The following is a 27,911-nucleotide window of genomic DNA, read 5'->3' as shown; positions in this document are numbered from 1 at the left end:
GGGTGGAATTCCCAGTCTACTGTGTGACAGGTCATGGCCATGTTTTCGACCAAGTGTATTAACGATGGTACGACAAACGACAAACACGGTGCCACCTTTAAAAGACTGAAGAAAATAAATAAATAACAGCAAGAGCTGGCAGCAACGACAAACACACACATGCACACCTGTGCGCCCACAATGACCAACTTTATTCGTCCCAGTGGACAATTTGAACATGGAAAGGTGATGGAGTCAGAAAAATAAAAGTGAAAATAAAGTTCTTTACAAGGTGCGGCGTTAAAAAGATGTGAGTGAAAATATGAACAAATGAAAAAGATGTGGACAAGTAACATTCATTTAAAAAAACTTACATCAAGGCTATTCATGTGCGCTCATACTTCTCTCTCTCTCTCACACACACTTTGACTTGAATAACTCTGTATCAGTTTATCTTGTAAACATGTGTCTGTCCCTAGAGCCTGTGACACCCTGTGACTACACTCACTTCATTCCCTGTATATTCTTGTCACCTTCTGACTGTACAGAAAGATAAACTCACTTTTTGATTCCTAGTAGCTTCAGGCCAAGCATCGACCTGACTGAGACATGAATTTTTAACCGAAAATGCGAGGACTTTGACAGCCATATCCTCTCCCTTAGACATGTATACACTCACAGGACTTTTCGTGTTCATTTAAGTATCTGTACTTTTTAGTCATTTGTCTTTTGACTCCGCACATCTGCATCTCCATACACACCTTTTAGGTATGCCATCAGCACTTGACAAAGACTTTGATTGTTTCGCCTATACTTTCAGAATATATTATAAATATATTTACAATACTTCCACGGACACCCCCTCCATGAAACTGTTTCGCTCATCACACAAGCCTTTCTCTGCTCTCTCTCTCTCTCTGGGGTGGAACACAACCACACTTATTCCCCCATTACACAGACCCTATAACATTAGTGTACTAATTACTCATCCGCCACACAGTCCTACTATCATCAGTTGCTACAGTCAACCTCCATGTTGCTGTCGAAGGTAGGAGCACGAGTTCCAGAACTTTCACACCGGCCATACCCTGTGCGCCACACCTCGCTGATGTCCTGAAGGTCTCTCTGGGGGCGGTAGAGGCGAGGCTGACCGTTGTCCAGGAGGAGATGAGGTCCAGTGAAGTTTGCCAGACTTGCATTCACATAGAAATAACCGAAGGTTGGTAAAGGAAGTCCGTTAACACTGGCTGCAAACATGTCTTGTGTAATGCAGGAGTTGTTCTTCGCGACCTGTTACAAATTGAAAAAAAATTATTTTATCAATGACTATCATTATTACACCAGAAGAAAGGAGGGACCAATATCGAGAGGAAGAAAGGTAGAAGAGAGAATTTTCATGATAGACATTCTGTATCACATTCCTTCTCACCCATCTGTCTCTCTCCCTCCGTCTCTCGTAGAAGTTTAATATCTATAATGTGTTCAAAGTGTTTCTGTTCCTTGTTTTGCAACACATTTATTGTCGCTCTGCTGAAACCCACACAAAGACTCACATCAAGAGATACAAATCCTCATCATCATCGTCGTCTTCATCATCACAGTCATCCCTGTTCTTGATATATTTAAAATATGCTACATCATCTGATCTGATGTGATTACAATGATCAAGACAACCTCGGTAAAGATAAAAAATAATTGTAAGCAGTCCCTTACCTTCATGTTGTACACGATGTCGCCGAATATCTTTTTTCGAATGATATGTTCTGGTGGTGTGTAGGTAAACTTGATGTGCAGGCTGGTTGGCTGTGGGAACAGTGAGTTCCAGCAGTCAGACATGTTCACCGTGGAAATGTTGCCTGTTGTCAGCTCCATTCTGTAACACTCTGGTGACCCTTCTGTCGTCGCCAAACTTTCCTGAAACTTCTGTAGAATGAAATCAGAATTGAAACCGGGGAATAAGCGGTTCTCAGATGCTAAGAAGACAGTGTGCCTAAAAAAGGAGGAAGAACCACAACAAAAGCAAAACCAAAAAAGAAACCATCCAGAACAAGAAGGCCAAAATATAGAACTAAAAGAACAAGAATATACATGTGGGTAGGTGGATATGTGGGTGGGGAGGGTTGGTTGGTTGTCAAAGAACGATAGCAAAAAAAAGAAATAAAAGCAAAACTATCATGTCAAGTTTAAACAATCCTTCCCCCTGTCAGATATATGGAAGCTACTAACGGCTATGAAATGTATGAGTGTAAAATGTTTACCTTAGTCCAAATGGCAAAGTTCCAATGTGTCGCAGACTGTTCGTATCTATATACATACAGCAGTGAGATATCAGGGCGTTTGTATATGTCATAGATAGACATGACACCGACCCAACTGTTTTGACTGCTGTTTTCTGGGTGCTGGAGGAACACACCTACATTCTAAAATTAAAAAAAAAAAATCAAACACGTGTCAGATGTTTATCTTTATAAACAAGCACGGTTAGTACTTATGAAATAATAATAATTCAAAATGTATCTATACTGCATACTCACATTCCTAAGGGCCATGTTCTAAGCGCTTAAAAGCAAGAACAATAATGGGACAACATAAGAGGGACAAAAGAATAAGCAAACAACATATAAACGACGGAAGGATAAACAACAGTACCGATGACGAATAAAAGACATATAAAAAGGCAGTTTTTCTTCCAGTACAAACAATTATACCCTTTTCTTCCCATACAAACAATTATACCCTCTTCTTCATATACAAAAAAACAATCCCCTTCTTGTCAAATGAAACACCAATACTCTTCTCTTCAAATACAAACATCAACATCCTTACAAACAAAAACGCGACCACACCTCATATGTAAACAACACCACCATTCTTTTCACATTCAAACAACAATGCTCCTCCACATATACAACAACAAAAACCCTCCTAATATAAAAACAAAATTACCACACATACAAATAAATGATGAGCTCTTCAGCTATAAACAACAACATTCTCCTTCTCACATACAAACAACAGCAATTCTCCTTCAGGCACATGAACAACAAAATCCTTTTCATGTCAATAGTTTCCATCTTCACACACAAACAACATTTTTCTTTACATGGAAACAACAACAATACATCTAACATAAACAATTATTTCCATCCTGACAAATAAAATCAACACTCACGTGGAAGTACTTTTCATCGTCGTATTGATCCTCGAAGACCTCGCTAGGCGATCTATTAATAGTCACGTCCGTTGCCCGCACGTTGGCGAGGACAAAGACGGCGATGGCCAAACCCAAGTTAACCACCAGTCCAATGATCATTAAAACTTTGAGGCATTTGTGCTTCCTGCCCTTGTAGTAAAATGTAGATAGAATGATGAGGCGATGATGATTCCTGAAAAATGATGGAGACATTGATATATATATACCTGTGCTTTTCTAACGTTTGTAAACAGATTTCTAGAATCATGATTTATAAATTTAATGTGTCTAAAGGCATAAGGGACAAATATAATAAATGTTTGAGAACATGTGGAACATTAATAAAGAAAAAGTTTAGAAACGTGAAACATTTTAAATTGTGATAATGAAGGTGTCCACCCAGAGAGTCTAACGGAGGTGTAAATTCCACCTGAAAGTTAAGCATTGTACACTTTCAGCAAGAGCTCGCGAAAACACACACACATCTGACCAGCTTCCATTTTGCAGGTAAGTTCTAGTGTTATAATACATGGACTCACCTAGAAAGACAAACACCGCCTTCGCCAACTGAAAGTAGCTCACTCCATCCTCCCGACAGTAGGCCACGTACACACTGATACTAACTTGAGGAATGTCTCCGAACAGGACGGCCAGGAAGGAGATGAGGTCTGTGTTGATACATTCCTTACCACTGTCACTACATAGACTGTATATATGGCTAATCCCTTCAAAGATGAAGATGGCGGTTCCGATGACACAAAAGGCCAAGAGAGCATTGAGAACTTTCTCGTCCTCTGGTCCGTACACCAGACCTTTCTCTGTGACCTGCAGTTCAGCGAAGAAAAGCCAGTCGCTCGCAAGACCACAGATGTCTATGATTCCAAGAATAATTGATAAAACTGTCTCACAGCACATCTTCCTTCACCTTCACCGATCTGAAATTTTTTTCACAAACCAGGGACACAATATAAACGAATGTCCAAAATAAGTTACCATCAACTGGCGAAGTCTAGTGACATTTTAATTTAGAAATAGTAAATGTATTTACAGTTCGACTGGAACCTTTTGAAAAACACAACAAATCTTGAATTTAGCGGGTAACGAATGTACGGTTTACTGATAAACATTCTCGACAAAATAAGTTTTAAAAGATTTCAGAAGGTGGCTAGTCTGGTCAAGTCTCTTCTTTGTCCTGACACCGATTTTGTTCAGGTGAGCATTATGATGAGATCGTTTGAAAATCCACACCAAAGCAACATCCAGCACGTACTACACAACTTCTTTTGATTTCAATTAAACTTACAAAATATCAAAGATTAATATTCTTACCTGTCGGTGACAGCAATACCTGACTTCTACACGAGCTGTCGCTGCACTACAGACTCACAACACTGTTTCCACTCCTTACACCTGTACTGACCTGTAACCAGAGTCAATGTTTCTTGATGTTTATGTACTTGGGGATGTCAACAGCCAACCTTCTACCCGACTACGACAGGTGTAAATACCCCAAGCTGCGGGTTTTCTCTTTGTGACCCTGTTATATGGGTGTGGCAATGGAGAGAAAAAAAAGCTTGCCTACCTTGCAGATGACATCGTCTAAAAGAGGGCAGAGTTCAATGTGCAAGCCCCTGCTTGTGTGTGTGTCATACATTTATGCGGGTCACAAATAAAAGCTTTTAGGGGTTGACTTGTTGACCTCTGACGGTGCGTTTCACGAGGAGAGCATAGACTGAAGAGAACTTCGTAAAACATAACATCTTTAACACCGACTCCCGGTATGAACATTCATTTTTTTCTATTATAGTTTTTTTAATATAAAATATAACATGTTATTGCCGGTACACGGACGTTTTGCCGACTGGACGTTTCGCCGCCGGACGTTTCGGCGCGGGGCACTTCATTTCGGCATTTCACGCGGGACCTTTAGCCGAAGTCAAGTGTGTGACGCCCCTTAGCTCACACATTTCTCTCGCCATTGTATCAATGTATCAGTGAACTCTCTCTCACTATCCCTCCTCATGTGAACCGTTAGCTCACACATTTCTCTCGCCATTGTATCAATGTATCAGTGAACTCTCTCACTATCCCTCCTCATGTGAACCCTTAGCTCACACATTTCTCTCGCCATTGTATCAATGTTTTTTCTCAAAGCTGTTGCGCATAATCTGTGACAATCAAAGTGATCTGTCTGTGAAGTCTGTGTGTAAAGTTTGTTTGAAATAAAGAATTATTGTGTAATCTAGTAGTTACTTTCATTCTTTGAGAAGTAAGTAAGCTCTCTCTCTCTCTCTCTGACATAATGCGGCGAAATGTCCGGTCGACAAAACGTCCGACTCCGAAACGTCCGTCGGTGAAACGTCCGCACACAGTTATTGCCCATAAACACATTACAGGCTTAACACACTATATGCTTAAACAATTCATACCCATTGCAATATAACAAACATATATAACAATATAAGCTACATATAAAGTAATGCATGTTAAAATATGTGTATAAAAGTCTGTTTAAATTCTAGTCCACAAATTGCATTTAAGATAGCCACTGTTTTATAATTTTGTCTTCTTTAATTTCCGAGCGTGTATTAAAATTTTCATTTATACTTACCCACATGCACGCGTGCATATACCTGGAAGGCGTAGTAAAGTAGTACACTGTATTTATTGCGGAAAGTACACAGAATTGTCATTTTCGGTTTCATGACAGAACCAAATTCTTCTCAGTTTAAAGCTATCATCTGTCATAGCCAGTCTGGAGTATTTTAAATTGAGAATCGTAACAAAAATTTAGTACTGCTGAGAAATTGGAAACTTTGACAAACACATCGACTATTGAGTATAACTCTGCATGAGGTCGATTTAAAAAGTTGATTAAAAAGCCACATCAAAACAACATTCACAGTTCAACGCGAATGTATACAGTATTATTGAAAACATATTATTTGTATCAAAGATCGGTAGCTTTACCTGTTAAATATAGGTATTCTTACATGTTAACAGTATCAAAGACTATAGTTTTACCTATTAATAGCTGTGTTTTGGCCACTACACTGTGAGTTAAACACTTCGCTACACAGGTGGACAAGTCTTCTTGGTGTCTTATGGAAACTTCACTTCTCTTGAATGCCTGTCCTTGGCTTTCAATCTTGAGCTCGTTTCATCAGTCTTTCATTGAAAGTCTGTCCATTATAAGAACAGTTTGAACATTCGAACAACATTGTCAATACATTTTCTAATGCACTTTGTGTCAAGTAGAATTACGTAGCTTCCTTTTTGTGATCAGAAAATTGTCAGAGAAGCGCCAGCATTTGATCATACCAAAACATATACTGGAGAATTTGTTTTATTGAGTTCAGGTAAGCGGTATGTTATACATATGTGTATTAACAGGTACTAAAATATATTACAGCGAGTTCATACATCTTTTGTGAAACTTATAAATTTGTCATGTTCAAACAAATTTCTAAATTTCCTAACAAGATCAAACTGTTCTACAAACGATCCATGGATACCAAAGACAATTCCGAGATGTCTCAATCTCTGTGGAAAGAAAATACTAACCATATCCATAAGGGTTTCAACTTAAACAAGAAACTTGTGGTCAGGATTTTCCACGTCTAGCTGGATGGCATAGGATGGTAATTATTACTGAGGAATTTTGAGTTTGCTCAGTACTTTTTCCCTGGGGTAGTGTTTCTTGTAAAATTTTTCCTCGAATAAGTAATAGCGAGTTTTCCGGGTATCTTTACCCTGGCAGCAGATTTGTATACTGACTTTTCAATCGATGACATACAAGACCGACATAGAAACATAGAAATGTCTTTGTGCTGCAACAGCAACCCCTGAAGCTAATGTCAGTGCTATAAATAGAACGCAGCCATGTAACAGTTTTCTTGGTGTGTCTGTGAGGTTTCACTTTCATTTTGTTCTCTTTTCTGCTAACGATCAGATTTTAGCTCCTGTGAAATAGTGACTTGGGATGAATAAAGCAAAAAATAATTCAGTTTCTCGGAATTTTTATAAACATAGATTTTTTTCTGTGTAGATGTTTGCTCGTTGGCTTCAAGGGATTCAAAGGTGGGTCATTAGAGACCAATTCTGTATTTAAATACCGTCTATAAAATAACACGATATAACAGTTTTAATATGTTATTCACAATACGGTAACCAGGGAAGAAATGGTGTTAATATGTTCATCGTTGCAATAACATTAAAGGGCGTGTTATGCTGATTGCATGAACGGTTGTTTAATAATTCATGCTTACTTGCTACCTGGCAGCAATAAGTGTCGAAATAGCTTGTGTTCGTGAAACACACATTAAAGGTCGACATGGACAAGCTCGGGACAAGATGCTCTACACTCTCATTCTCCCATCTCCAGCCATCTATAGTCACCGTCCATACAAAGAAGTCATCATTTCAAAATGACCGCTCTTACTCATGCGATGTCTGCGGCTCTGGATTCTTTCTTCAATCTTCTACATTTTATTGGATATTTTCAACTGCTCTCTGAGTACTCGAGGTGGATTAGAGTGTCATGACCGTGGATAATGACGATGATCGTGTACACTGTCTTTGCTAGACAAAACTTTGGGGTGCAGTAAGCCAGCTGGGACAAAAATGGACAGAAGACTTTGGTGACAGAAACTGACCGAAATGGTCAAACGTAATTGATCCTTTGATGTTCAGGGTAGATGGCCTTGCAAACTGCATTTATGTGAGATTCAAGGTAAAAAGATGCGTCGAGGGTTACACAAAATTTGCTTACGGTCTAGGAGAGAGATGTGTTAATCTCAGAGAATATGAAGACAGTAGTTTTTTTCAGTTTTTATATGCCGAAGCTAATGGAAGGACCTCCATTTAGCTGTCTTCATTTTCAATGTATTGATGAACATCAAGGCTTTTACAGAATCTATTGCATGTGGTGGTGCAGACCTGCCGGAGCTGGAGAGCGAGGTCAAATTTTGCTAGGTAGCATACCTGGGATAAGTGCCCTTTGGCGATTAGACACGACAAAAACATGCGATGATTGCACGCATGAGTAGACCTATTGCCAACGATGCGCTATAAATAGTTTGAGACGCAGCACTCGCTCGACGGGTACGGGTACTGGACTAGCTGGAGCTGTGGACATGTGTATCATCATCGCTGAACAAAAGTCAGGCGTACTGCTACACATCAAGCATTACATATACTATTCTTTGGATTAATTCAACTTGTGTTGTTCAGTTAAAGTTAAAATCATTAAAATCCAAGGAAGAAGATTTTAAAATATACTTGACGGGACGTGAGGAACCATCGGTGACAATACACGGAGGAACACACAGGAGTTAAAACACGATCGATTGTGGACTCAAAGGTCAGCTAAGTGCGACTGTTGTACACATAAAAAAGGTGAGTAAACTAGATTGAGCAAGATTTTTTAATGGATAAACTCTTCTTTCGATCTCTGTCCTCTATCTTCAAAGATGAACGAACCGACTAGTTCAGCTGGTTAATTTTAGTTGCCTTAAACAGCTTTGATGAAGTTAAATGTTTGGGTACTCACCGGATAACCAGGAGGGCAAGGTAACGTAGTTCTTGAGGACAGTTTATCACCTTGTTACCTCGATCACCGTCACAGCAGTCTGTGATATTTTGCTAAGGTAGCCGGTCTACACAGCAAATGTGTAGGTGTAATCAATAACGTGCTCTTTGGCGATTGGACGTGAGACAAACATGCGATGATCACGTGCAGGGATAGACCGGCCGGTGACAAGAGATTCTGAAATTCGTGGCGGGAAAGAATGGTTCGACTCAGGTGAGGAAGTCAGGCCACAATGAGCTGACATGACGTCATCTGTCGAGCCCGAGAAGGATGGAGGTCACAGGTGTTTCGAGTGCGACATTTGTGTTGTATTATTATTATTATTATTATTTATTCTCTTGGTATTGGAGCACCTGTGGCTCAAGTGAGTGTACGAGAGACTGCTCTACTCCTCGCGAACAAGACCTTAGCATTCCTAACCGTCCTACACAGAAGCCAAGCGACCATAAAACTTCTCATGCCAAGCGAAATCCAACTCATAAAGCGCATACGAAGAAATTTTTCAGACGCTCGGGAATGATTGGAACGCTTAGGAACTTTGTTGATTTTTTAATTTTCGGTTATTAAATTGTGATTGTTGTTACACTATTTTCAGGTTATATGGAAATGTGTCTCAAAATAACGTTAATCTGTAACCAGGTATTGACATACCGAAGAGTAATTTACGAAGTTTACATTATTTGTGTTGTTGTTGTTGTTGTTGTTGTTGTTGTTGTTGTTGTTGTTGTTGTTGTTGTTAAATCATGTCTTCCTACTAAACGAAGTGGAGATGAGGTAAATAAGATTGTAGAAACAGAGTTGGCGCAACTAAAAATAAGAAAGACAGGTATTTAATACACACAGATACAAACAATCACGATTCACTGAGAAGGTGCTCGAAATTTTAGATTGACAGAGTCAAATAATAGTTTAAACCAGCAGACATCAGAAATCTCAGCGACAACATCGAGCCAGTATTTATAGACTGATTATAATTTAGATGAAAATAGTGATGACAATGTTAAGTTTAATTTTAGTGAATTTGAAGATTTTCTTGATGATCCATTTGATCCAGTGATATCTTCAGACAGTGAAAGTGAAACAGATGCAGCTTTGGCCACACAGTTGGCATATATATGTGTGTGTGTGCTGACATCACTACCATTACTAGTTATGTACTAACTGCTTTCATTTATTTCATTGCTGTTCCGTTATCTCAGGCTGAAACACTACCACTGTTATTGTGTAATCATTTATGGTTATGGACTTGTCTATCATAATAGGCAGGCTGACAGACAGCTGTAACTTGTTTATCATAATAGACAGACACAGACTGATAAACAGCTGTAACTTATTTGTCATAATAGACAGGCTGATAAACAGCTGTAACTTGTTTAGTAAGAGTCGTGTCTGCAGTGACAATGAATCCCAGATTCCTGACGAAGGAAGCAAAGATATGTTGGCTTCGTCCACCTTGATGTGACTTGGGAAGCTGGCGAGCCAAGACTGATTTCTTCTTGTACAGCTTAGGAAGGCTTCTGTTTTAAGCGGGTGCTCTTGTAAATAGTCATGTAAATTAGTCTGTATTAGTTTTATTACTCTGTGTCAGTTTTGAAAACAATGTGTGTTCTGGAATCTAGAAATTCTTGTGACCGGAGTCACCCATTAACCCTGGACCTGAAACACCTTCATCCGTACAGGAAGATAAGTTTGCATTTTGATACCTAGTGGCTTCAAGCTGACCACTGACCTGTTTAGGACATGAAAATTGGACAAAGAAAAGGACATCCCACGCTTAAACATCCAAATAGACACACACTCGAAATGAAAACATGGCTTCTCATGTACTTGTCTGTCATTTTATTTCCATCCTGTGCATCTGAAACTGAATGCGCTTCCTTTAGTAATGTTACCACCATGTGAGAAAAAGATTTTGATTGTTTCTCCTGTATTATCCGAATTTTATACTTGCACAGATACTCCCTCCGTACTCTGTACTGTGATACTGTTTTCCCGTTGCATTTTTCATCTGCATTCTAAAAGAAGCACGCTGTTTCTCTATGACACAAATATCTTTGTGTGTTTGTGTGTGTGCACTCTCTGGGACACAAACATTCTTTTTCCCTATTACAAACTCCCTTTGGTCTGTAACCCAAGGGCAGTTTTTGCTCACACGCCACACACTGCTATCATCACTTGCTACAGTCAACCTCCATGTTGCTGTCGAAGGTAGGAGCACGAGTTCCAGAAGTTTCGCAGCTTCCAGCACCTGTGCGCCACACCTCGCTGATGTCCTGAAGGTCGCTCTGGGAGTGGTAGAAGCGAGGCTGACCGTTGTCCAGGAGAAGATGAGGTCCAGTGAAGTTTCTCACATTTGCATTCACTCGGAAATAGCCAAAGGTTGGTTTGGCATCACTGTCCCCACTGGCTACAAACATGTCGTGTGTAAGGCAGGAGTTGTTCTTCGTGACCTGTAAAAAGTGGAGAAAAACGTTTTAATGGCCATCATAATTATACCAGAAGGAAGGAAGGAACAATATGAAAAGCGGAAAAGATATGTTTTAATGACAGGCATTCTGTGTCGTTTTCTCTCTCCTTCTCTAAATCTCTTTTTTTCTCTCACTGTGTGTCTATTTCTCTCTGATCTGAATCAATTATCCTGCCACTACTAAAAAAATGATATGGTAACCCTAATAATTATAGAGATATTTCATTTTGTGATGTTAATAGTAAGATGTATGGATTTATAGTAAATAATATATTGCAAGAATGGCTAGAGAAAATAACACTAGGCAGGATTTAGAAAGGTGTATTCAACTGTTGACTACGTGTTTACGTTGATGGCATGTGTACAAGAGCAATTTGCAATTAACCGGAAATTGTATGTTGCATTTATTAAATTTGAAAAGGCTTTTGATTCAGCAAATACAAACTTGTGGAATATATTTTTGAAAAATGGTGTTAAAAGATAAATTACTTAGACGCATTAAAGCAATGTATGATAATGTTAAAGTAAGAATAAGGTGTGGCTCACTGTTAACTGACTATAAAACTGCAACCCCATCCTGTAAAAAAATCATGCTACAGAAACCACAAATCCAAATGCGGCCCCATACTCCACTGGGGGGTGATTAGGAACAAGAAGAAAGTTTTTAGTAAGGGAGGGTTTTAGGTACAAGGAAAAGTTGGTCTTATCAGGGTATTGTTACTCCAGTTGTTAATTAAATAAATATCTTGGAATCTTGTTTTCAAAAAGCTCTGCTTTTCTGCAGCTTGTCAAGGCTTGGGAAGTAAAGGCAAGTAAAGGCTACTGATTTAGTTTATGGTGAACTGCACAGTGAATTCAATCATTAGATGCATTAGTTAATGGTTAAAACTTACTAGAATTAACAATAAAAGAGGACTGTGTAAAGTGTATAAAATATTGTATGATTTAGATCATAAAGGTAAAATGAACTATGTTTCTAAAATAAAAGCAAAATTATTTTCTTTTGGATTTGGTTTTGTTTTGTTAAACCAAGGTGTGGAGGATGTAGATTTACACATTATATTGAAAGAAAGATTAATTTGGTGGCAGGATTGCAGGAATGGAATAATCATATTAACAGCAGTGATATATTTTCCTTTTACTGTAAATAGGGTATTTCACAGAGTGTTAGAATATATTTATCGATGAACTTAGATTTTCATTTACAGAATATAATGACAAAATTTAGATTGGGTTTATCAAATATTGCTACTCATTACTGCCACTAAAGGTAACATTGTGTCCAGGATTTAATGTGCCCATCATGTAAAGCAACTTCATTTAGTGAAGTTCATTTTATATTTTATATTTTTCAATGAAGCTTATCCGTATCTGCTGCTGTCAAGGTGTTGCACAGAAATATTTATTTGTTTGGGATGAATTTGTGTCCTGAGGTTTCCAAGTCCATTTCCAAGTAAATGAATATAACAGAATTGAACTGAAAATTTATTTTTTTTTTCTCTCGCTCTCTCTCCCTCTCTCGGATGTTTAATATTTATAAGCTGTTCACGAAGTAATATCTGTCCACCCCTACCCCTGGCGATTTGCTACACTCATTTTTGTTACTGTACTGAAACCAACAATAAGACTTATGCCAAGGGACACAAATCCTTCTCATCACTGAATTCATCATTGCAAGCTAGGTCACGCTTAATATTTTGAAAATATTTTACTGCATCTGGTCTGATGTGACGAACTGATGCGATTACAGTGATCAAGGTAACGACGATGAAGATGATAATTATTTTTAAGTAGTCCCTTACCTTCATGTTGTACACGATGTCACCGAATAACTTTTTCCGAATGATATGAAAGACAGATTCTGGTGGTGTGTAGGTAAACTTGATGTGCAGGCTGGTTGGCTGTGAGAACAGGGAGTTCCAGCAGTCAGACATGTTCACCGTGGAAATGTTGCCTGTTGTCAGCTCCATTCTGTAACACTCTGGTGAGCCTTCTGTCAGATTTAAACCCTTCTGAAACTTTTATAGAATTACATCAGACGTGGAAATCGAGTGATAAGAAGACAATGTACCTAACCATAGCAAAAGCACAAACAAACAAAAATTTCCCATACTATCAAGTTATTGCACTTCATCAAGGCAGTCAACCGTGACTAAACGGAAAAACAAGGGTTACCAGTAGCATCCTTATAAAAACAACTTTACTGGCATGAATATAAGAGAAATTTCAGATAAAAGTTGATGTTTCTACTTTTTGAGATCACTTTTCAACCATGGCACTAATTACTGAGACTAAATTGTGTCAGCTGTTGTTTTTTTTTTCAGTTCCAATCATGATATGTGTGTGTGTGTTTTATTGTCAGAAAGAACGATAAGGAAGGAAGTTAAAAGTATAAACATTTGTCGTTTCAAGTTTAGAAAATACTAAACCCGAGATTTAAGCTACAAACGACTGTGAAATGTATAAGTACAAAGTGCTTACCTTAGTCCTAATAGCGAATGTCCAGTGTGTCGTAGTTTCTTCGTATCTATAGATGTACAACAGGGACACATTTGGTTGATTGTATATGTCATAGATAGACATGACACTGATCCAACTGTTTGGACTGTTATTTCTTGGGTGCTGGAAGAACACACCCACATTCTGAAATTAAGAAATCAAACACGTGTTAGATGTTTATCTCAACAAGAGACTTACTTTTTACAAACAACAACACTTCCACCCCTAACATACAAGCAGCAGCAATATTCGTCTTTACATTCAAACAACTATAAGCCTCCTAACATTACCTTGCTCATAAACAAACAATACACTTCTCTTCAAATACAAACAGAAACACGCCTCCTTACAAACAAAAACGCGACTACACCTCATATATAAACATCTGCCACACCACAAGCAAGCAACAATAATGCTCTCCATGATATAAACAGGGTTAGGATATTACCTATCTTCATATCCTCAACTTATTTTTTTTACATAGAAGCAACAGTACCTCCTCCTTACAACAATACTACCTTTTTTATAAAACAACGACAGTATTTCCTCTTCACAACATAAATACTTTTTTCTTGAATGCAAACAGCAATCACCACTCTTCATACCCAACAACAATACCCTATCATCACATACAAAGAACACCAAAACTCACGTTGAGGTACTTTTTATCGTTGTATTGCTCCTCAATTGTGCTGCTGGGCGATTTCTGATCAGCAAATCCCACAATACAGGCCCAGATCATCAAACTAAAGTGAATTAACAGTCCAGCTATCATACAATATTTGAAGGATTTATGAATCTTGTCTTTGCGGTGGGCACAGATAAATATGAAGATGCGGATTAGGCCTCCTGAAAGTTATAGACAAAATGTTTACCTTAATCAATGAATATGCAAATAAGTTTGCTGTTATTATTGTAAACCAGCTGATAGGCACATGGTTGATAAATTTGATAAATTCAAAGGTGTGTGCGTAAAACTGTGTAGTGGATTTTCGAAGGAATAAAGGCTTTACAAAACCTATTGAGAGCTAATATTCAACAACTTAAAATTGTGATCTTGAAGATGTCAAACTATACAGTTAATAGAAAGTGTAAACGACAACAAAAAAATAACTTCGTACGTTTTCCACCCAATTACCAACAAGCAAACAAACTCACGTATTTGATCCGCTCTTATTTTCCAAGTTCTAGTGTCATCATAGACTGACTCACCCAAAAAGACCAATGTCGTCTTTGCAATCTGGAAGTAACTCAATCCTTGTTCACGACACCTGGCTACGCAAATGCGGATAAGAACTTGAGGAATGTCTCCGAACAGAACGGCCAGGATGGAGATGAGGTGTGGGTTGTTGATACGTTTTTCCCATTTCTTCAAACAGGAACAATGACTATACACATGGCACGACAAATCAGCTAAGAAAATGAGGCATCCAACGACACAAAAGACCAAGAGTGCAATGAGAACTTTCTCGTTCACTGGTCCGTACACCAGACCTTTCTCTGTGGCATTCAGTTCCACGTAGAAAAAACAGTCGCTCCCATTGCTGAGGATTCCGATGATTACATGGAAAAAGCATGAAATTTTCGTCCAGCGCCTATTTCTTCTTCTGACTTCATCTGAATCTCCTCCGAGCATCATGGATATGTCCTTCATAAAGACAGTAAAAATTAATAAAACTACTAATTCTTCTTAAGTTAAAGTTATTAGTATCTGCTAGTATCATTCTAGGGGTATGGTAAAAAATATTTTTAGTACTGTTGAGAAATATGAAACTTTGTACAGGTGGACTGCTGTCAGCCTGCCGAGACCAACGCTTAGCCTCTTGCGAAGTTCGCTGTTAGTCTCGGCGAGCCGTAACAAAGAATGTGACTAAACCGGAAGCTTTGTATACACCAGTCTCGTTTCAGTAGTTAACCGGAAAAAAATAGTCTGCATGTAGTCCAGTAATATGCGTTCGAGATTTAAGCGTCAAACACTAAATTTTCTGCTCAAAAACGTTTGTCGCATTAAAAGATGTTTTTAAAGATAGCTGATTTGGTACCATTAACAGTCTGTTCTTTCTCCTGGCACCTCGGCATTTGTTCATGCGAACACTATGATGAGGTCGATTAGTAAACATTCTTAGTTCAACAAAAATGACCTAATGAATAAGATTCTTTACAAAGTATCAAAGATAGCTTTACCTGTCCAGAACAGCAAATGGTGGTTTCCATTCCTGTTAACAGTACCAAAGACTGGTAGTTTTACCTATTAACAGCTGTGTTTTTGCTACTACACTGTGAGTTAAACACTTCGCTACACAGCAGGTGAACAAGTCTTTCGCTACAGGTGTCTTCTTGGAAACTGTCCTTCTTTGTGTCTCGCACCACAGTGCCTGTGTCCTTCACGTTCAAACCAGTTTTTCTAGCTGAGCTTGCCAACCTTCGTGCAGTCAGGGCCTGTGTCCTTGTCTCCTCTGAGCTTGCCAAATGGTGTTCATGCCAGCACCATTCCCATGATCATGTTATGTAGGTGTCCAAGGAAACAGCTTGCGACACTGATGACATCATGTGAAGGTGTGAACCTTTTAGAAGTCTTATTGGATAGGTTTTGTGTGTCTGTAGTCGTGTCTGTAGCTGTGTCTGTGTGTATGCATGTGAATGTCAAGGCATGATACTTGAACACAGGCATGAAAAATTAAAGATGGTTCTGTTCTGTGATCAGAAAAATGTCAAAGCGGCGCCGAGTGTTTAGTCGATACCAGAACATGTACCAGCAGGAGAATTTATTGAGTTCCGGTAAACACTATGCTATGTGTGAATGAAAAAGTAACGGGCACTTAAAATCGTTTGTGCCCTCTGCAGTGCAGTTGCCTAACCACAGATGAATTATCCATTGTGTGTGCGAGTGAGAGAGAGAGAGAATTTAAAAAAAATTGTCGTTGTCGTTGTAACTAAGAAAGTGGAATGGATGTTAACATAATGATCAAAGTGTGTTTTGTTCGTGATATTGAAGCTCACTGCTGTCAATTGAAGATTATCATGTTCAAACAAATTTCTGAATTTCCTGACAAGATCAAACACAGGATTTAACTGTTCTACAAAAGACCCATGGATACCAAAGACAATGCCGAGATTATCAGTCTAGGTAAAAACACACATATGATGGCAAGTATTACTGAGGAATTTCGAGTTTGCTCAGTAATTTTCCGAGGGATGGTGCTGAAAAAACTCTTGCTGTAATAAGTAATAGCGGGTTTCCCCGGTATGTTTTTCCTGGCGGCAAATTTGTATACGAATTTTTAAATCGACGGCATACGAGACCGACAGAGAAACATAGAAATGTCTTTGTGTTGCAGCTGGCACTCATCAAAATGATGTCAGTGCTATAAATAGAACCCCGCCACGTAGCAGTTGTCTTCTTGGGATGTCTGTGAGGTTTCACTTTCGTTTTGTTTTCTTTTCTGCTAAAGTTCAGATTTTAGCTCCTTTGAAATAGCTGACATGCGATGAATAAAAAAATCAGTTTCTCGGAATTTTTTTCAACATTGCTTTTGGTTTTTTTTCTGTGTAGATGTTTGCTTGTTGGCTTCAAGGGATTCAAAGGTGGGTCATTAGAGACCAATTCTGTGCCTAAATACCGTCTATAAAATAACACGATACGTTCCAATAAGTTATTCATAATACGGTAATCAGAGCAGGAATGGTGTAATATGTTCATCTTTGCAATAACATTACAGGGTGTGTTGTGTTGATTGTATGAACGGTTGTTTATTATTTTATTCTTACTTGCTACCTGACAGCAATAAGTGTGGAAATAGCTTGTATTCATGAAACACACATTAAAGGTCGACATGGACAAGCTCAGGACAAGATGCTCAACACTCTCATTCTCCCATCTCCATTTTGAACATTTTTTGAACATTTTATCCAGCCAACTAAAGTCACCGTCCATACAAAGAAGTCATCATTTCAAAATGGCCGCTCCTCGTCGTGCGATGTCCGCGGCTCTTGATTCTTTCTTCAATCTTCTACATTTTATTTGATATTTTCAACTGTTTCCTGCGTACTCGAGGTGGGTTAAAGTGTCATGACTGTGGATAATGACGATGATCGTGTAAACTGTCTTTGCTAGGCTCATCTTTAAGCCTAAACCAAGATGGTATGAGAGTCCTCTTGGTAAGGCGGATATGAATGTTGTTGTATGGTTGTTTTGTTGTTGTGCTTCCACATAGAGCTGCATCTAACTGCCCTATGAGATAAATAAAGTTCTATCTTGTGATAGCGGTGAATGCTTCCTATTACAGACAATCATTTTACTCATGTTTGGTTATTTTATTCCGACAATACCAAAGGCCTTACTTGCAACATCGTCTGACTGGACTCATTATGTAGCTTGCAGTATCCTCTGACTGTACTCTTTGTTCTATCTGCAACATTATCTGACTATGCTCACTGCCTGATCTGTAGAAACTTCTGGAGATATCACTTCCGAATGTATATATCGCTTATGCTCACCAGTTTACCTGACAATACTCCTCAGTTACTGTCAACTATTTCAACTGTCTACAAACCTCAGGTCACTTTGCTCACCTGCAGTTGTTGCCTCTGTCCTATCAGTGTCTGTTGGAATAGAAGTTCAGCTATCCTCCAGTCGGTGAAGATAAAATTGTGGCCCTGATCGTCTTAAATAAAGTTATATGACTAATATGAGATGTTGTTAAAATAGACATCATGTCTAGTAAACTTTATGTAAGCCAGAGTTAATGTGTTCTGTCGCCACCGGATGATATACAGGCAGGTACATGCTGGTAATGAGGGTCTGAATACTCATTTGTTAATGAAGTCATAGACCTGCACATGATTTATGGGTCATTTCCCTTTACATTTGCTAAATTCATTATGGTTTTTTCGTCTTTTTTATATCTTGATGCTAATGAAACTGACGGAATTTCATCTTATTCATTTATGTTTGAATTTTGCTTGTTAATTATAGTCTAAGTATTTTATTTTGCTTGAGATATCTTCTGACTATTTATTTTAATTGTAAATTTGTCTTCATGCATGATGTAACAAATGACTTACATAATATTTATATGTTGACAAAAGTAAGCATGATCGCTTTGCACTTCCCACTGCAGGTTGTAATGTCTGTCACACTCTTTAAACAAATTTTCACAAGGAAGATTATTTTTAATACATACATAACACAGTTTGCTGATAAAAATTGTTTGAAAAACGGTTCAACCACCATGTTATGATTAGTCCAACAAGCGTTCTTTCTACGGAAGATAAACTATGCTTAAATATTGTACATAATGCAAGTCATCATTTTTGTAAAGCACACTTTAATTTGTTTTGATTTGATTTTTCATAAAAGAAATATTACTTATCAAATGTAATTTCTATGCCGAAAAGGTCAACCATCAGTATTTTCAGAAAGTTCTACTTATATGGTCTGGAGAGCTTTCTTGTACGCCGCAGTCGCGTGTTTGGTCAAGGGTCAAGGGTCAGGCCGGTTTGGACCAAAGGGCAATAATAGAAAGAAGGATGTTAAAGAGGAAACCAACCATCTGGATGCATTGACGAGGTGTACACTGTTCGTCGTCGTGGTATGTGGACTGCCTGACGATCAGTAAGAAAAGCCGCACCAATGACACTGAAACAGCATGGGAGGCGTTCAAAATGAGCATTCTCGTTTTTGTTGGACACCTAACTTACTTGCACCACTTTTACATCTACACAGCTGTAGAACAAAACCACATAAAATTCTTGGTATGCAGAGTTTTTCTTCATTGGTATTTCTACAGGAGCTAATTCGGTATAGTCCAAAGTGTTCATGAAAGAGCCGCTTAAAATTTTTGCATGAAAAGCAATTACATACTAGGTAACTAAAAAGATGATACTGTGTCTATAAGATTATATATATATAAACACCACAAACACAAAAACAGGTATACTTCAGCATGATCCTTCACCAAAACATCACATTACATAGTATATAGAGCAGTCTATGGAGCTAACAAATAGAACAAGATTTTTAACTAACACCACAGCTAACACTTTTGTAGATATTTGGGGTGGAGGAAATGTGGCATGAGTAGAACACACCTGTCAAAACTGCAGCAGCATGTGGCCAACCAAATAAGGTGCGGGGATCCAAGTGGCTCTTTGAGAAGCGTATATTGTGAATAGCTTGGGGCATGTCTCCAAACCACACAGTCAGACCAGACAGTGTGTCGATGCGTGGGAGACATGAACAGTTGCAAATTTCCAGGATATTGAACATCGTGAGCAGAAGACAGCACACTGAGAATGAAAGGCAGATGCAGCCGCAGCAGTGAAGGGCAGGTACATCGTTCGGAGAAGTCTTCTTACTAATTTGATTCATGCTATGTAATCCATTCACTAAGTCCAGAAAGTCTACGATTACTGTAAAGAAGACGACACAGCTCCTGCAACAGGAGGTCATGTTCACAGTATGATTTTATGAGACTTATTTCATTAAGTAAGACTCAATACTTTATCTTTTTTCTTCGTAGTATGTATCACAACCATTATGGAGAGCTGGAAAGCATCTTAAACTAAAACCAACCTTAGACTGCGTGCCTCTGACTCGCTGAACGTAGGAGCTCTTCTTGGATACATTTCCATGTTTTAACAGTGCCTTTGATGAAGTAGAGATGTTTGTACATACAACTGAAAAATATCAATAATGCAAGATGGTACTTACTGGGGTACACAACACTAAATAAACACTTGCAGAAAACAATCGTATGTACTGTAGGTGAAATTTGACCCCCCAGCCCACTAAACCCGTTTTCCCACTGCGCCACCGTGACTACCCAGCATGTGCATATGTAATCACGTGAGGCAATGTTTACTACACAAAGGCTCATTTATCACCATTCAGTTTGCAATATTTCTGTATCTCTTCCCGAGGCAACGAGTCCACAGGATCCCACGGTTTCCAAATCTCAATACCGACGACTGAACGGACACTCAGTTCCTGTCATGTGATTTAGAGAACGGTCGCATCTCTACATATTATATACGGCTTTGAGCACTCTCTTAAACGCTCAATACCACTTTATTAATCAACAAAGGCAATTCCAAATATTGTTCATACTATCAATAAAAAGATAAATATATGCTTCTCTCGTAATGATTCATAACGGGTTTTCCCGGCATCCACCCAACGAATTTTTTTTTGTTTTTTGAGTGCTACAGATTGAAGTCCTGAAACTGTCGCCAGTTCTATTATAAAAAAACAGGGATCGAATCACATGGTGCCACTAGCTGTTGGTTAAACGATTGACTGCTACCACAGCCTTGGAGACAAGTGAAATTAACTTTCTTATCAAAAGCTTCTCATGACCTTTTGTTGTCGACAGGGCGTGATATATATATATGCATAGACAAGCTAGTCATGGTATATGGACATGGTATACATATATAAAGCCTGTGTTTAATCTAGTCCTATAATGAACATGAGAGTAGGAGTCAACTTTGGAGAATCTTGTGCCTGTTAGAATCAGGTATTTCGTTCTTGGAGGAGAAAAATTATTCTTAAAAATTCCTAAGTAAACACGAATAGACTAACCCAAACTTCTAGCACGCTCCGTTCCAATAACAGTAAGAATCAATGTTGTTCCTTTCGCAAAGCTCTGCTGAAGTGTCTGAGATTAAGAATGAGACCAACCTGACACAACAAAACTATATTTCTTTCTTACCTTTCAATGGAGGAGCCTGTGTCTGTGTTCAGCACCATGAGCCGTGTAGACACAATTAAATCCTGCATATTCGCAGAAACCAGGGAAACCTTCTCTTTCCTGGAATATAAAAGAAAACTGCAGAGACAGATGCAGAGATTGAACGCACTTGCAAAGGCCCTCGGTTCCTGGCTCGCGTGCGCAGTGTGACGTCACAGCTGTACAAGGAGCTGCCTTTACAACAGGGGTGGAGAACGTCCGGCCCACACGGCCGTGAAATCCTTAGACCAAAGATTTCAGTAAATCTATTTAAAAAGTTTCATAACAACATAGATGTATGTTAAGTAAATAACTCAAAATTTTGAGGGACATGCAAGGAACGTCCATTAGTGGACAGACAGGACACAGACAGGACATGACGGGACAGACACGAATGCTTCTCGTCGGCTGCCTGTAGCTTATATGAACGAATTTAAAGAATTAAGCATGCATGTGACCTTAACCCTAACCACAGGGTAGACCACTTCCTGTTTGATGTCCCTAGTTGATACTCTTAGCGTTCTTCGACCATGTCGGTTCATAGAATAAAAAAAATGGTCTTCGATATTTCTGTGTACAGTTCAGGACTACAAATGTCACACAGTGGTTGTGTGTATCCTTCTTATTAAACCTTAAGAGTATCGTCTAGGTGCTGAAAGTGGACTGATTGTTCTGATTGTTTTGGGTTTTTTGTTTTGTTTTTTGTTTGTTTTGGTTTTGGTTTTTTTGTTGTTGTTGTTTTTTTGGTTTGTTTTTTTGGGGGGTTGTTGTTGTTTTGGATTTTTGTTTTTGTTTTTTGTTGTTTTGTTTCGTTGTTGTTTTGTTTTTTGTTGCTGTCTTTTTTCTTTGGGGGTGGGTAGTGTCCTGCTTTGTTTGGACCGGCAGCTTTATTCGTTGCTGATGTAACCCTGTCCTCAGGGAACTCGTCCCACCCGCGCCTGCACCTGGCTGCGTGTAGCGAAGCGTGTCGGGGAGAGGAGGAAAATACTGTAACTGTACCCGTCTCGGTGTTAGGGTATTTTTAGCATACACTTAATACCTCTATTTTAAACTTTGCACACGTCAATGTCGATTGGACAAAAATAAAAACGAGGCCGCCTTCTAGTGACGTCAACACGCGCCTGTCTCTCTCTGCTGGCAGCACGCCAAGGCTGCGAGTCACGTGACAAAGATCGCGGGTGGAATTCCCAGTCTACTGTGTGACAGGTCATGGCCATGTTTTCGACCAAGTGTATTAACGATGGTACGACAAACGACAAACACGGTGCCACCTTTAAAAGACTGAAGAAAATAAATAAATAACAGCAAGAGCTGGCAGCAACGACAAACATAGACATGCACACCTGTGCGCCCACAATGACAATGACCAACTTTATTCGTCCCAGTGGACAATTTGAACATGGGAAGGTGATGGAGTCAGAAAAATAAAAGTGAAAATAAAGTTCTTGACAAGGTGCGGCGTTAAAAAAAATGTGAGCAAGTGAAAATATGAACAAATGAAAAAGATGTGGACAAGTAACATTCATTAAAAAAAACTTACATCAAGGCTATTCATGTGCGCATATACTTCTCTCTCTCTCTCACACACACACACACTTTGACTTGAATTAGTCTGTATCAATTTATTAGTCTGTATCAATTTATCTTGTAAACATGTGTGTGTCCCTAGAACCTGTGACACTCTGTGACTACACTCACTTCATTCCCTGTAAATTCTTGTCACCTTCTGACTGTACAGAAAGATAAACTCACTTTTTGATTCATGGTGGCTTCAGGACAAGCATCGACCTGACTGAGACATGAATTTTGAACCGAAAATGCGAGGACTTTGACAGCCATATCCTCTCCCTTAGACATGTATACACTCACAGGACTTTTCGTGTTCATTTAAGTATCTGTACTTTTTAGTCATTTGTCTTTTGACTCCGCACATCTGCATCTCCATACACACCTTTTAGGTATGCCATCAGCACTTGACAAAGACTTTGATTGTTTCGCCTATACTTTCAGAATATATTATATATATATTCAGAATACTTCCACGGACACCCCCTCCATCAAACTGTTTCGCTCATCACACAAGCCTTTCTCTTCGCTCTCTCTCTCTCTGGGGTGGAACACAACCACACTTATTCCCCCATTACACAGACCCTATAATATTAGTGTACTGATTACTCATCCGCCACACAGTCCTGCTATCATCAGTTGCTACAGTCAACCTCCATGTTGCTGTTGAAGGTAGGAGCACGAGTTCCAGAACTTTCACACCGGCCATAGCCTGTGCGCCACACCTCGCTGATGTCCTGAAGGTCTGTCTGGGGGCGGTAGAGGTGAGGCTGACCGTTGTCCAGGAGGAGATGAGGTCCAGTGAAGTTTGCCAGACTTGCATTCACGTAGAAATAACCGAAGGTTGGTAAGGGAAGTCCGTTAATACTGGCTGCAAACATGTCTTGTGCAATGCAGGAGTTGTTCTTCGAGACCTGTTACAAATTGAAAAAAAAATTATTTTACCAATGACTATCATTATTACACCAGAAGAAAGGAGGGACCAATATCGAAAGAAAGAAAGGTAGAAGAGAGATTTTTCATGATAGACATTCTCTATCACATTCCTTCTCCCCCGTCTCTCTCTCCCTCCGTCTGTCTTAGAAGCTTAATATCTATAATGTGTTCACAGTGTTTCTGTTCCCTTGTTTTGCAACACATTTATTGTCTTTCTGCTGAAACCCTCACAAAGACTCACATCAAGAGATACAAATCCTCCTCATCATCGTCGTCTTCATCATCACAATCATCCCTGTCCTTCATTTATTTAAAATATCCTACATCATCTGATGTGATTACAATGATCAAGGCAACCTCAGTAAAGATAAAAAATAATTTTAATCAGTCCCTTACCTTCATGTTGTACACGATGTCGCCGAATATCTTTTTTCGAATGATATATTCTGGTGGTGTGTAGGTAAACTTGATGTGCAGGCTGGTTGGCTGTGAGAACAGGGAGTTCCAGCAGTCAGACATGTTCACCGTGGAAATGTTGCCTGTTGTCAGCTGCATTCTGTAACACTCTGGTGGCCCTTCTGTCGTCGTCAAACCTTCCTGAAGCTTCTGTAGAATGAAATCAGAATTGTAAACGGGGAATAAGCGGTTCTCAGGTGCTAAGAAGACAGTGTGCCTAAAAAAGGAGGAAGAACCACAACAAAAGCAAAACCAAAAAAGAAACCATCCAGAACAAGAAGGCCAAAATATAGAACTAAAAGAACAAGAATATACATGTGGGTAGGTGGATGTGTGGGTGGGTTGGTTGTCAAAGACAGAACGATAGCAAAAAAGAAATAAAAGCATAACTATCATGTCAAGTTCAGACAATCCTTCCCCCTGTCAGATATATGGAGCTACTAACGGCTATGAAATGTATGAGTGTAAAATGTTTACCTTAGTCCAAATGGCAAAGTTCCAATGTGTCGCAGACTGTTCGTATCTATAGGTGTACAGCAGAGAGATCTCAGGGCGTTTGTATATGTCATAGATAGACATGACACCGACCCAGCTGTTTTGACTGCTGTTTTCTGGGTGCTGGAGGAACACACCTACATTCTAAAATTTAAAAAAAAATCAAACACGTGTCAGATGTTTATCTTTATAAATAAACATGGTTAGAACTTATGAAATAATAATAATTCAAAATTTATCTATCGCGCATACCAACACTCCTGGGGCGGGGGGCATGTTCTAAGCGCTTAAAAACTAGAAGATAATGGGACAACATAAGAGGGACAAAAGAACAAGCAAACAACATATAAACGACGGAAGGATAAACAACAGTACCGATGACGAATAAAAGACATATATAAAATGGCAGTTTTTTTCCAGTACAAACAATAATACCGTCTTCTTCATATACAAAAAAAAACAACAATCCCCTACTTGTCAAATAAAACACCAACACTCTTCTCTCCAGATACAAACAGCAACATTCTTACAAATAAAACCGCGACCACACCTCATATGTAAACAACAACACCGTTCTTTTCACATTCTAACAACAATACTCCACATATACAACAACAAAAACCCTCCTCATAAAAAAAATTACCACACCACATACAAACATATATAATGAGCTCCTCAGACATAAACAACAACATTCTCCTTCTCACATACAAACAACAGCAATTCTCCTTCAAACACATGAACAACAAAATCCTTTTCATGTCAATAGTTTCCATCTTCACACAAACATTTTTCTTAACATGGAAACAATAACAATATATCTCACATATAAACGACTATTTCCATCTTGACAAACAAACAACATCAACACTCACGCGGAAGTACTTTTCATCGTCGTATTGATCCTCGAAGACCTCGCTAGGCGATCTATTAATAGTCACGTCCGTTGCCCGCACGTTGGCGAGGACAAAGACGGCGATGGCCAAACCCAAGTTAACCACCAGTCCAATGATCATTAAAACTTTGAGGCATTTGTGCTTCCTGCCCTTGTAGTAAATGTAGATAGAAATGATGAGGCGGATGATGATTCCTGAAAAATGATGGAGACATTGAATATATATATACCTGTGCTTTTCTAATGTTTGTAAACAGAATTCTAGAATCATGATTTATAAATTTAATGTGTCTAAAGGCATAAGGGACAAATATAATAAATGTTTGAGAACATGTAAAACATTGATAAAGAAAACGTGTAGAAACCTAAATTTTTTTAATTGTGATAATGAAGGTGTCCACCCAGTCAATCAAACTGAGGTGTAAATTCCACTTGAAAGTCAAGCATTGTACACTTCCCGCAAGAGCTCGCGAAAACACACACACATTTGACCAGCTTCCATTTCCATTTTCCAAGTTCTAGTGTTATAATACATGGACTCACCTAGAAAGACAAACACCGCCTTCGCCAACTGAAAGTAGCTCACTCCATCCTCCCGACAGTAGGCCACGTACACACTGATACTGACTTGAGGAATGTCTCCGAACAGGACGGCCAGGAAGGAGATGAGGTCTGTGTTGATACATTCCTTACCACTGTCACTACATAGACTGTATATATGGCTAACGCCTTCAAAGATGAAGATGGCGGTTCCGATGACACAAAAGGCCAAGAGAGCATTGAGAACTTTCTCGTCCTCTGGTCCGTACACCAGACCTTTCTCTGTGACCTGCAGTTCAGCGAAGAAAAGCCAGTCGCTCGCAAGGCCACAGATGTCTATGACTCCAAGAATAATTGATAAAACTGTCTCAGCCTTACAGCACATCTTCCTTCACCTTCACCGATCTGAAATTTTTTTCACAAACCAGGGACACAATATAAACGAATGTCCAAAATAAGTTACCATCAACTGGCGAAGTCTAGTGACATTTTAATTTAGAAATAGTACAGGTATTTACAGTTCGACTGGAACCTTTTGAAAAACACAACAAATCTTGAATTTAGCGGGTAACGAATGTACGGTTTACTGATAAACATTCTCGACAAAATAAGTTTTAAAAGATTTCAGAAGGTGGCTAGTCTGGTCAAGTCTGTTCTTTGTCCTGACACCGATTTTGTTCAGGTGAGCATTATGATGAGATCGTTTGAAAATCCACACCAAAGCAACATCCAGCACGTACTACACAACTTCTTTTGATTACAATCAAACTTACAAAATATCAAAGATTAATATTCTTACCTGTTGATGACAGCAACACCTGACCTGTACACGAGCTGTCGCTGCACTACCGACTCACAACACTGTTTCCACTCCTGACACCTGTACTGACCTGTAACCAGAGTCAATGTTTCTTGGTGTTTATATGCCTGGACGTGTCAACAGCCAACCTTCTACCTGACTGCGACAGGTGTCAATGCCCCAAGCTGCGGGTTTTCTCGTTGTGACCCTGTTATATGGGTGTGGCAATGGAGAGAGAGAGAAAAAAGCTTGCCTACCTTGCAGATGACATCGTCTAAAAGAGGGCAGAGTTCAATATGCAAGCCCCTGCTTGTGTATGTGTGTCATACATTTATGCAGGTCACAAATAAAAGCTTTTCTGCTTAATGCTCGAGGGTTGACTTGTTGACCTCTGACGGTGCGTTTCACGAGGAGATCGTAGACTGAGGAGAACTGCTTCGTAAAATACTAACATCTTTAGCACCGACTCCCGGTATGAACATTTTTTTTTTTTTTCGATTATAGTTTTTTTTTATATATAAAATATAACATTTTATTGTCCATAAACACATTACAGGCTTAACACACGATATGCTTAAACAATTTATACCCATTGCAATGTAACAAACATTTATAACAATATAAGCAACATATAAAGTAATGCATGTGAAAAATGTGTATAAAAGTCTGTTAAAATTCTAGTCGACAAGTTGCATTTAAGGTAGCCACTGTTTTATAATTTTATCTACTTTCATTTCCGAGCGTGTATTAAAATTTTCATTTGTAC

At 38.9% G+C, this 27,911-nt stretch overlaps 2 protein-coding genes and 1 long non-coding RNA gene across 5 annotated transcripts; all 3 read right to left on the bottom strand.

Moving 5' to 3' along the window:
• Positions 1-177: 177 nt before the first annotated feature.
• LOC112561588 lies at positions 178-27,908 on the bottom strand. Of its 3 annotated transcripts, XM_025234149.1 has the most exons (9): positions 27,146-27,902; positions 26,350-26,751; positions 25,787-26,001; positions 24,894-25,055; positions 24,357-24,566; positions 21,441-23,938; positions 20,303-20,406; positions 19,819-20,162; positions 18,908-19,366 (listed from the first exon to the last, which is right to left on the bottom strand). In XM_025234149.1, the coding sequence occupies exons 2-6, from the start codon at positions 26,729-26,731 to the stop codon at positions 23,660-23,662; spliced, it is 1,248 nt and encodes a 415-aa protein (XP_025089934.1). In that variant the 5' UTR covers positions 26,732-26,751; positions 27,146-27,902; the 3' UTR covers positions 18,908-19,366; positions 19,819-20,162; positions 20,303-20,406; positions 21,441-23,659. The 3 variants fall into 3 exon arrangements, with proteins under 3 accessions (XP_025089935.1, XP_025089936.1, XP_025089934.1); XM_025234151.1 differs by lacking the exons at positions 18,908-19,366; positions 19,819-20,162; positions 20,303-20,406; positions 21,441-23,938; positions 24,357-24,566 and adding exons at positions 1,135-1,269; positions 1,409-1,509; positions 1,693-1,902 and having other exon boundaries at positions 27,146-27,908; XM_025234150.1 differs by lacking the exons at positions 18,908-19,366; positions 19,819-20,162; positions 20,303-20,406; positions 21,441-23,938; positions 24,357-24,566 and adding exons at positions 178-1,269; positions 1,693-1,902 and having other exon boundaries at positions 27,146-27,906.
• Positions 3,355-5,076, bottom strand: LOC112561589. Its single transcript, XR_003098690.1, has 3 exons — positions 4,502-5,076; positions 3,712-4,107; positions 3,355-3,365 (listed from the first exon to the last, which is right to left on the bottom strand). It is a non-coding gene; the product is annotated as an uncharacterized LOC112561589 (long non-coding RNA).
• On the bottom strand, positions 10,587-16,188 carry LOC112561586. Its single transcript, XM_025234148.1, has 6 exons — positions 15,913-16,188; positions 14,941-15,376; positions 14,381-14,577; positions 13,711-13,872; positions 13,032-13,247; positions 10,587-11,212 (listed from the first exon to the last, which is right to left on the bottom strand). Exons 1-6 carry the CDS (start codon positions 15,940-15,942, stop codon positions 10,934-10,936), a joined length of 1,320 nt encoding a protein of 439 aa, XP_025089933.1. The 5' UTR covers positions 15,943-16,188; the 3' UTR covers positions 10,587-10,933.
• Positions 27,909-27,911: the final 3 nt, after the last annotated feature.

This window comes from Pomacea canaliculata, linkage group LG4 (genome assembly GCF_003073045.1).
Source record: "Pomacea canaliculata isolate SZHN2017 linkage group LG4, ASM307304v1, whole genome shotgun sequence".
Classification (NCBI taxonomy): domain Eukaryota; kingdom Metazoa; phylum Mollusca; class Gastropoda; order Architaenioglossa; family Ampullariidae; genus Pomacea; species Pomacea canaliculata.
This window is presented reverse-complemented; position numbering and strand designations above follow the sequence as displayed.

What these genes read in the sequence shown, in the direction of transcription:
- LOC112561588 (XM_025234150.1), bottom strand. Translation starts at nt 26,731, where the DNA reads ATGTGCTGTAAGGCTGAGACAGTTTTATCAATTATTCTTGGAGTCATA. An exon ending in ACTTTGCCATTTGGACTAAG is followed by an intron (nt 1,903 to 24,893) that starts GTAAACATTTTA and finishes TTCATTCTACAG; the next exon opens with AAGTTTCAGGAAAGTTTGGC. An exon ending in ACATCGTGTACAACATGAAG is followed by an intron (nt 1,270 to 1,692) that starts GTAAGGGACTGC and finishes AATTTGTAACAG; the next exon opens with GTCGCGAAGAACAACTCCTG.
- LOC112561586 (XM_025234148.1), bottom strand. Translation starts at nt 15,942, where the DNA reads ATGGAAACCACCATTTGCTGTTCTGGACAG. An exon ending in CCATTTGCTGTTCTGGACAG is followed by an intron (nt 15,377 to 15,912) that starts GTAAAGCTATCT and finishes GTCTTTATGAAG; the next exon opens with GACATATCCATGATGCTCGG. An exon ending in ACATCGTGTACAACATGAAG is followed by an intron (nt 11,213 to 13,031) that starts GTAAGGGACTAC and finishes CACTTTTTACAG; the next exon opens with GTCACGAAGAACAACTCCTG.